This window comes from Molossus molossus, unplaced genomic scaffold (genome assembly GCF_014108415.1).
Source record: "Molossus molossus isolate mMolMol1 unplaced genomic scaffold, mMolMol1.p scaffold_m16_p_21, whole genome shotgun sequence".
In the NCBI taxonomy this organism is placed as follows: domain Eukaryota; kingdom Metazoa; phylum Chordata; class Mammalia; order Chiroptera; family Molossidae; genus Molossus; species Molossus molossus.
The window spans coordinates 15,748,556-15,758,648 of NW_023425357.1; the positions used below are offsets into that span (position 1 = coordinate 15,748,556).

The 10,093-nt window shown below is 58.0% G+C and overlaps 1 protein-coding gene across 1 annotated transcript; it reads right to left on the reverse strand.

Moving 5' to 3' along the window:
• Positions 1-6,965: 6,965 nt before the first annotated feature.
• On the reverse strand, positions 6,966-8,802 carry LOC118638660 (hepcidin antimicrobial peptide). Its single transcript, XM_036274746.1, has 4 exons — positions 8,557-8,802; positions 8,165-8,328; positions 7,149-7,220; positions 6,966-7,067 (listed from the first exon to the last, which is right to left on the reverse strand). Exons 2-4 carry the CDS (start codon positions 8,234-8,236, stop codon positions 6,966-6,968), a joined length of 246 nt encoding a protein of 81 aa, XP_036130639.1. The 5' UTR covers positions 8,237-8,328; positions 8,557-8,802.
• Positions 8,803-10,093: the final 1,291 nt, after the last annotated feature.

Sequence of the window (10,093 nt, forward strand, 5' to 3'; positions counted from 1 at the left end):
GTGGGTCCCCTCAGGGTTGGAGCCAGGGTTTCCAAGTGGCTGTCTTTCCCAGCCTTCACCACCCTCTTCCCACGGACACAGCCGCGTACACAGCCAGACACATGCAAATGCTACTGTGAAATTCGATCGATCTAGACGCAGCCAGAGGAGCAGGCTCGTCCAATAGACTCAGGCAGACACCCGGGCAGGATCCTGCAACACGAACCGCCGCTGAGACCCTGTGCCCGCAGAAGGTGCCGGCACACTCCGCCCTGAGGCACCTTGCTCTGCCTCCCCCGCCCTCCTCACACCTGCACTGCGTGGGCACGGCCTGCGCGTGGGTCTGCCGGCAGACCATGCTCGTGGCTCACGGACCTGCACACCCACACCCACAGCTAAGGACAGACCTGCCCAGACACGGGCTGATGGATGGACACCGGGCAGACGCTACCCTCGCACCTGTTTCGGGAGGGTACAGGAGGCAGACACGGGGCCTGAGCAGACAGGGGAAAAACTAGTGTAGACCAAGCATTCTCAGTGGGGGTGAAAACGAGTTCTTGGGTGGGGGCCAGAAAAGTCTCAGCTGTGACAGTGACAGGGACTCTCTCCAGGGCCACGGTACATAAGCACACGCACAGCACATGTGCAGTAGGGCAACTCATAGGGGGAGTAGGAGTTAGGAAACACGGGTCTAAACCTTTTCCTTAGTGGGTGTAATGAAAAGAAGGTTGACAAACACTGACATAAATTAAGACCCAGGGGAGGTGCGCACACACACACACACACACACACACACACACACACCCCTTGTGCTCCCAGGTGCTGGAACTGGCTCACTCAAAGCCCACTGTCCCCCGCCCCCCAACGGCAGGATGCAGGTGTCTCATCACCTGGGCATCAGTCAGCTCCTCACTCAGCCCCAGGCCGTTTCCACCACATCTGTCCCAAATCTGGAAGACCCAGGGCAGCTGTCCCTGCAGAACCTCCACCAGAAGGGGGTCTGAGAAGGGCCCTCTTGTCTCTCTCTCTGCGGTTTCTTCCCAGAGCCCTGTCACTGTCCAACCATGGTCCCAGCTCCTTCCCAAATCCTAAGAACGCTCCCCCCCCCCGCAGCCTAAATTAGCGGCAGTTCACAGTGGCCATCCTCACCTTGCTGGTACCTCGGGTGACCCTGCTCCACCCTCTCAGCCCCGGCCCTCTGCTCCCACCCTGTCCCCGGCCCCTCTTGGCTGCTGCGTACTCACCAGGGTGCTCCTGTGTCTGCACCCTCTGCTCCTCGCCCCAGCTCACAGGCCCCTGGCCACCCAGGGTCCAGGCCCCCACTTGCCAGTCCCTCCCCTCCCCCCGGGTGCCAGGGGCCGCCTGCCTCCAGGGCCCAGCTCCTCCCTGTCCCCTGGGGGAGGGGGGCACAAAGGGGCCCTTGTCACCACGGCTCGACTGGACAGCCTGATGCCTGGGTTCTACTAGCTCCTTCCTGGAGGGGCTGGGGGGCTGCCTCACTTGTTCCCCCTCCTCCGTCGGGGTGCACTCTGGTTCTGAGTCCCCGGGAGGCGTTCTAATATCTCTGGACATCTAATATCTCTGGACATCTGAGCCTGAGAAACAGAAGGCGTCCTCAGCGTCCAGGGAGTCTTGGTGGCAATGATAGGTATCACCCGGGTCATAAGAGGAAACAGAGGTCAGTGTGGGCGGGAGAGGAGACAGGACCTTGTCATTCTCAGTTTCAGTGTCCCCTCCATCCTCCCTACAGTTACTTCCGGGGGTCACATTTGGTGCCTGTATCCTGGTCTATTTTCTCCTAGGCTCCTCTTGTCACCAGAAATGACCTTAGGTGTTGACAGTCTCCTCTCATGAGCCCATGACCTCCTCCAGCAGGACCAGAGCTTTGCCTGCTTATCCCCAGTCTATCCTGCTCCGGAGCAGCTCCTGGCCCAGCGAAGCTTCATCACCGCTGCGTGGGTGCGTGAATGTGTCCGCCCAAAGCCCTGTGGCACCTTCTGACTGGAGGCCTTTGCCCTTGTTCCTCCTCCTGGAAAGCTCCTCTGCCTCACCCCCCACCCCGCCAGGCTCCCCGAGTGGATACCACGTCCCCTGGGAGCCTGCCTGCCCGTCACCGAGCACAGCCCCGTCCAAATGCGGCTCTGCCCTTCCTCACCTGCACGGTGCTGAGCTCCTTCCCCACCAGCCAGGAGCTCCCCGAGGGCGGTGCTGGCTGTCTGGCTGTCTGTCTGTCTGTCTGTCTGTCTGTCTGTCTTATCACCCTGTGTCCCCTAGAACAAAGCCTGTGCCCCAAGGGTGCTCAGGAGGGCTGCGCTGATGCTGAGCTGGGTGGGGACCCTCTGTGGGCAGATTGCACAGTGACCCTCCTGCCACCCCAGCCCCTCCCCGTTGGTCATGATCTTTGTGAAGTGGTGGCGGGGAGCCGGCGGGGGTTCGGTTAAGTGTAGTAGTGGTTTGACCCGAGCTGCTCAGTTGCACTGGGGCATCCGTGGGGAGGGAGGGAGGGAGGGAGGGGGAACCTGGGTGAGCAGGAGGTGAGGGGTGGGAAATCCCTCAGACAGGGAATGGAGGAGTCAGAGGAGGCTGGATGGAGGGGGGACGGAAAGTCCCATCCCCACCTCAGGCTTCATGATGTCAGACTCTGCCCGTGCCTTTCCCAGTCAGGGACAAAGGCCCATTGAGAGTGGGGTGGGGCTTGACCGCCTGGGTCCTGGAGAAGACAGGGGCCTGGTGCCTGGGCTTTGGGGGAGGACACCGCGACCCTGGGGTACTCATATGTGGCAGCCTTCGTGTCAGCACCCACCCCCTTGGGTTCACGTGCCTGTGCTGTTTGGGGGTACATCTCCTTCCTGGGTGTGGACTCGAGGCTGTGCCTGGGAGAAGGGCGCACAGGCGAGTGAGCCCGTGGACAGAACTGGAGGCTGTCCCCGAAATCCGAAGGCTGGGCGTCCGAACCACAGAGGACAGGGACTGGAGAGCTTGTCCCTGAAGCAGAGGTGCCACTCCATCCAGCCACCGGCCCCGCCACGTCACGGATCCTTCCACACAGGGCGGGGCTGTTAGCTTGCTAGGGCCACTGTCACACAGCACCACGAAATGAGTGGCTTGAAAACAGTGTCTGAGAGCCCTGGCCGGTGTGGCCCAGCGGTCAGAGCATCAGCCCAGGCACCGAAGGATCATGGGTTCAATCCCAGGTCAAGGGCACGTGCCTGCGTTGCAGGTTGGATCCTGGTGCGTGCAGGAGGCAATCAATGGATGTGTCTCTCTCACATCAGCGTTTCCTCCTCTCCCCATTCCTCCCTTTCAGTCCCTCTAAAATCAATGGGAAAAAATATGCTGGGGTGAGGATTAATGACAAAAACATCACAGTTTGTTATATCACCTGCTGGAGACTAGAAGTCTGATGTCAACATGTTGGCGTTTGGCTCCTTGGAGGGAGGGCGGTGGGGACGTGGTCTATTCCTTCCCCCAGCCTCTCCCCTGGCTTGTAGATGGCTATCTTCATGCTCACTTAGCCTGTGGGAGGAGCTCTGTGTCCAAATCAACCCTTTTTTTTTTTTAATCCTCATCCGAGAATATTTTTCCATTTATCTTCAGATAGAGTGGGAGGGAGAGAGAGAGAGAGAGAGAGAGAGAGAGAGAAACCATCGATGTGAGAGAGACACATCAATTGGTTGCCTCCTGCACCACCCTGACTAGGGCTGGGGATCGAACTGCAACCGAGGTACATGCCCTTGACCGGAATCAAACCTGCGACCCTTTGGTCAGCAGGCCGACGCTCCAGCCTAACCCTGAACCAAACCAGCCAGGGCTAAATCAACCCTTTTTATAAGGACACCAGTCCTACTGGATTAAAACCCACTCCGGTGACCTCATTTCAACTGGATCTCTCTAAAGATCCTATCTCCAAATAACGTCACGCTCTGAGGTACTGGGATTTAAAGCTTCAACTTATAAATTTGAGGGAGGGGGACACAATTCAACCCATTACATCAGGAGTTCAGATTTTTATGTGAAATACCTTGATGTTTAGGTTTTAGCACAATTTTATATAAAATATTGTGCAGATCAAGTAAAAGCCACCTTAGGGCAGAATCAAACCCTCAGGGCCACTTGCTTAAGCTGTCTTGAGGGGGAGCTGGTGCTTGGCACAACCAGGGGGCCCTTGCTGCCCTCCGCCAGAGTTGGCAACTTTGTCCCAGGAGTCCTCAAAGTGTGGCCCCCAGGCCAGCAGCATCAGTATCACCTGGAAGCTTGTTAGAAATGCAAATTCCAGCCCTGGCCAGTTTGGCTCAGCGGTTAGAGCGTCCACCTGCGGTCCGAAGAGACCCGGGTTCGGTTCCCGCTAAGGGCACGTACTTCGGTTGCAGTTTGTCCCCGGCCCTGGTTGGTCGTGCGGGTGGCAGCCACTCGATGTGTCCCTTTCACATCGATGTTTCCCTCTCTCTCTCTTCCTCTCTCTCCCTCCCACTCTGTCTGTACAAAAAATGGAAAAATGTCCTCGGATGAGGATTAAAAAAAAATTAAAAAAAAAAAATAGAAATGCAAATTCCAGGGCCCCACCCCAGACCTGCTGAGTCAGGAACTCTCGCACTCTGCACTTTTTTTTTTTCCTCTTTATTGATTTTAGAGAGAGAGGAAGGGAGAGAGAAACATCGATGAGAGAGAACATCGATTGGCCGCCTCCTCTTGCCCCCCACTGGGAATCGGGCCTACAACCTGGGCAAGTGCCCGGACCGGGAATTGAACCTGCGACCTCTTGGTGCGTGGGTCGACGCTCAGCCACTGAGCCACCCCGACCAGGTAACAATCTGCACTTTTCTGCCCTCCGGGAGATTCTGGTGCACACTGTAGGTTGGGTGCCTCGGCTGCTCATCTCTGGGACCACCGGGAGAACTTGCCAAGATGTGTGAAGGGTACTCAGTGCCACTGAGTGTCCTGATACTTCAGGTGTCCCACCTCCCAGGTATTTACCCAGGGGTCCTCTCCCTTGCAGGCAGTACTGATCCTTCACGCTGATGAGGCACTTGACAGTTTCCAATCCCATCTCAGGCTCCTTTCCTGCTGAGCAGCTCAACCGCCCAATCAGCTGAGACCTGGAGAGGCACATCTGTCCTTTTAGACGCGAGGAGGTGGGGTTTCGGAGCCTGGAGCCGACGCCGGCCAATAGGAGGCCTGGCTCCCCAGCTGGCCCTCCCCTGCCAGCCCCACCCCGTTCAGGAAATCCTGAGGGAGACCTCTCAGGGCCTCAAGGCAGCAGGCAGAGGTTGTGGGTTACCAGGCTGATCCAGCTCCCGGTGGTGTTTAGTTTGGCTCGCAGAGTGTCGATTTTTTTTTTTTTAAAAGAATCAAATTCCTTGAATCAGTTGCCAAAGTTTTAAAACTCAGGAAATTCCACATCAAAGTAAGGATTTCCACCTTCTCTGGGAAAAGCGGCTCCAGCCGAGCTTGGCCTGCCTTTGAGCCGGGCAGCCGGCACCGGGAGCCCCCTTGAGGTGGGATCCAGGCCCACCCACTTCCTGTCCATGCACAGCATTGAGGCCGAGTGGCCAGGGCCCCTGACCATCACACCACGGCTGCTGTTTTCCTATGGGCTAAGGAGACAGTGAGGCGCATCTTTGTTCCTATCAAAAGTGGGGAAATCAGATCCATTGAGAGGGATGTCGTTTTTAGAGAGCATAGGAGGAACCTTAATTCCTTGTGGGCGTGAACACTCTGCTCTCATGTGTCTCATGTGCACAGAGTGTCCTTATTGAGAGATGACAACCTAATATGCTCCTGTGAAACATACCCACACCTCCCTCACCTTCTGTATCTGTCTGGAAGGCCAGTGGGTCTCAAACTGTTTGATCTTAGGAACCCTTTCTGCAGAATTCTTGAGGACTCCAAAACTTTTTTTTATCCTCACCCGAGGACATTTTTGCATTTATCTTCAGATAGAGCAGGAGGGAGAGAGGGAGGAAGAGAGAGAGAGAAACATCCATGTGAGAGAGACACATCGAGTGGCTGCCACCCACACGACCCCAACCAGGGGCGGGGACAAACTGCAACCAAGGTACGTGCCCTTAGCGGGAACCGAACCCGGGACTCTCTGGTCCACGGGCCAACACTCTAACTGCTGAGCCAAACCTGCCAGGGCTAAAACTTTTTCATTTAAGTGGGTTATATGTACAGTTGCTTAACATGCTAGTAATCAGAAGTGGGAATTTTTTTTTTTCTTTCTTGATTTTAGAGAAATAAGGGAGAGGGAGAGAGAGAGAGAAACATCGATGAGAGAGAACATCAACTGGCCGCCTCCTACGTACCCCTGATTGGGGCTCTGGCCTATAACCTGGGCATGTGCCCCTCAGGAATCGAACCGGCGACCTCTTGGTGCTTGGGTCAGTGCTCAACCACTGAGCCATACCAACCGGGCGTAACTGGGAAATTTTTAAAGCTCAGCCACAGTCCATTAGCCACCAGGGTGATGGTGTCATCACATGTCACAGAGCTGCTGGAAAATCCCACTGTACGCTCAGGTGACAACGAGAGGGAAAGAGACTAGTAGCATCTTAGAAGTGTCTGCCCGTGGAGCCCCAGATGGAGCCCCAGACCTGACTCAGAGCCCTCACAGGCATTTGAGTGTGTCACCATTTCAAGGCTTAAAGGGGAAGAAACTGTCTAGTTTTCATTCCCTGCTGTGGCAACAGTAATTCTAGGTCTTATGAAATGGGGCTTAAAGAAGGGGAAGAGCAGCAAACAAATGCCCTTCACTGAGCTTCCTTCCAACCCCGGCGCACAGCAGCCCCGCACAGCCCTCCGAGGACTGGCCCTTCCAGGACAGCGGCCAGAATAGGCCTCTGGCATAGGCCTTTGGCAGGGAGAAAGGGCAACAGACACTTCGGTTTGGAAAAGAAAAGCGAGAACCAGCCATTTTATTCCAAGACCATGCGCCTTGTGTTGGAGGGCGGCAGGAATAAATAAGGGAGGGAGGGCGCGGGGAGGCTCTACGTCTTGCAGCAGATCCCACACCTGTTCGGATAACAGCAGCCACAGCAAAAGATGCAGATGGGGAAGTGGGTGTCTCTCCTCAGCCTCTGCAGCCCAGGCTGTGGGAAGGAAGGAAGAGTGAGTGGCCATGGGCCCAGGGAAGGCTGTGGGGCTCTGAAGGGAGGCCCAGGTGTTCTCACCGTCAAGCCAGCTGTGGCTCCAGCTGTGGCTCCAGCTGTGTCCTGGATCTGGAGGTCTGCAAGCTGTTTTGTCTATGAAAGCAGAAGGGGTATTGAGGATGGCAGGGGCCCAGCAGAGCTTGCAGATTTGCCCCCACCCACCCATCCCTCCCCAAGGGGCTGTGTCCAGGGCTCAGCTGGGAGCCTTTGTCTTCTGGCCTTTCCCCGCAGTCTCCTTCCTACCAACCCCCCAGGCCTCCTGCTCGCCCCACGGCTGCTGCTCTTCTTTGGGGCATCGCCCTCCCTGGCCGGGATGCCACCCCTCACCCGAAACCATCTCCATCCTGCCCCCGCAATCCGTTGCCCACAGGGTATCAGTCATAGTGCGGCTCCTCCTGCACTTGGGGGGGAGTCAGTTGCATGATGGCCCGTAGATTGGCACGTCCACCCCTCGCTCCCCTCCAAGCACCGGCGCCTCCACTTCCTACAGCCTCTGATGGTCAAGTACACCACGCTCGGCCCACCTCGGGTCTCTGCTTGCCACCCCTCCCTTCTCCTCCAAGTCATAGGTCAAATAACATCTTCTCACAAAGCACTCCTGCTTGGCGGCTAGCTCTCCATCCCACCTGGAGCCCCCCAGCCCCCCACATGCTCACCGGACTACAGTCCTTTCTGATATTTGTGAGTAGCATTTACTGACCACCAGCGGCCTTATGTTTTGTTCTTTGGCTCATTCCCTGACCAGATGGTGAGCACCATGAGGGCAACATCTCTTATCTACCCTATTCCTTACTTGATCCCCACTGTTGGGAACAGGACTTGACACAGAGTAGGCACTCAATAAAGAACGGGGGGAATAGTTTGGGGCCCCCAGTCCCCGCCACTCGGACCCTATCTCTGTACTTGAAGCAGCTGGCCAAGCCTCCTTTGCCCGCCTCGTGCTCTGCCCAGTCCTGGGGGGTCTCCGGCTGCCCCAGGGGTCCCCTCCCAGGGCCTGGCTCTCCAGTCCCTGCCGCCCAGGCTCCGAGGGTGCTCACCTGGTGCAGAACTGAGGCGCTGGCCAGGCTGGCCAGGAGGAGGAGCAGGAGACAGGCAGCCTGGATCCGCATGTTCCGTGCCGTTGTGCTGTCTGGCTGGCTGTCCTGCTGTTAGGTCTAGGACCGCTCTGGTGTCTGGGCCGTTACAGTTGCTTTTATGGGGCCTGCTGGGGGAGGCAGGGGTCATAAGCCCCCTCCCCTTTGTCCTCACTCATTTCCAAGAAGGTGGTGGCGCCGAAAAGGCGGGAGATAAGCGGGAACAGAGTGACAGGGAACAGGGTTATGTCACCCTCAGCCAGCAGAGGTGTGTCCAGGGGGGTGGGGCAGATGAGGCCACAGACACAAGCCTTCAGCCAGCCACCTGGGAAACACTTTCCCTGACATGACATCACCTTGTTGATCTCAGAGAGAATTCCTTTTGCCCCGGAGGTGGAACAGGTCGACGAACAGAGCAAGGTGTCCTCGCTCCCCGTGCTGACGTCCTCGTTCACGTGGGGATGGCTGTCACTTACCAGGCCCCTCGGGGTGCCTGCTGCAACTGTTTCAGGTTCTGTTCTGTGGAGAACACAGCAACGGCCAGGGGCGGGAGTGAGTCTGACAGCCTTCAGAGGTGGCCCCGGTGTCTGGAAAATGGTCCTGTGAACTTGTGGCCGTGCAAGGGCAGGAGCAGTCGCGGCTGCTCCTCCTGGACCACGGCAGCCGAACTGGCCCCTGCTTTACCCCAGCCAGCCCCTCCCCCGGACTGCCCAGCCTGGGCTCTATCGGGACCCTGCGGCCGGCTCAGCCCACCCCAAGAACCTGGCTTCCCAGCCACTGCGGCCTCTTAGGAGCCCACCACGCCCACCCATCGTCTTCCTCACTCAAGAGGCAAAGATGGGGGCACTGCCCACGCCAGGGCAGGGCTGCGCCCCAGACGAGGCGGCCCCACTCGGGCCTGTGCTTACACCAGCCTTTCCCGCCTCCCCTAAACACAGGAGGGCTCGGGCGGGTGGGGAGGGGGTGCGAGCCTGGCTCATGCTGACTCGAAGGAGCCACTGTGCACATCCCATTCCAACTGCACACCCAGTGACACCGTGTTGGTACCTGGACACCAGTGGGGTATATGTACACCTGACATCTACAAACCAGGGCTTTTTTCTGGAGAGCTGGTCCCTCAGAACACCCCTGGGTGGGGAGATGAACCGAGGCTGCCTGTCCTAGCCACTACCTGAACCACAGGGGGTGGGTGCACAGTCCTGAGGACCCCCAAACTTGATTTCAGAGATGGGGCTTCGGCCTTTGCCTCTGACTCCTTCTAGGATTACCCAGCGCCAACCTTGCCACTGGAGCCTGGAGATGCTCCTGCCCTGAACCAAGCCCCCTCAAACCCCAAGAATGGGGGCCCTTGGGGAGCAAAGGCTGCTCCCTGCCACCTGCCTCCCACTCGCTCCGTCAGGCTCTTCCTGCTGCACATATACACCCCACTCTTGAAGACGGCCGCAGAGCGGTGGCCAGGCAAGGGAGGCAGGGCTCGCGGAGGGAGGAAGCCAGCTGGGGCACCAGGGGTGCACGCAGGGTGAACTCCGCACGTGGCCCCTGGCAGGCCGACCCTGGGAGAGGACGGAGTTGCTTGGAGGCTGCAGGTTGAAGCAGGGTCCCGTGAAGAGCTGCATGCCCCACCCCAGGAGACGGAAGCATCCCCCAGTACTGCCCGATGTCACCGCATCTCCACTCAGGCCAGGTTTCATCATCGGCCAGGGCAGGGGTCACAGCACAGGCGCCAGAGCCACAGTGCAAGGCGACAGGCTGACGGGCCAAGCCTGGCTTCCTGGCTATCTGCCTTCCTTGGGGGTGGGGGGCTCAAGGCCAGGCCCCACCATTGGCTGGTGCAGAGGGAAGGGCTTCAGCCCAGAAGGGCAGGGACAGGAGCCAGTCCTGCCTTTAGGAACT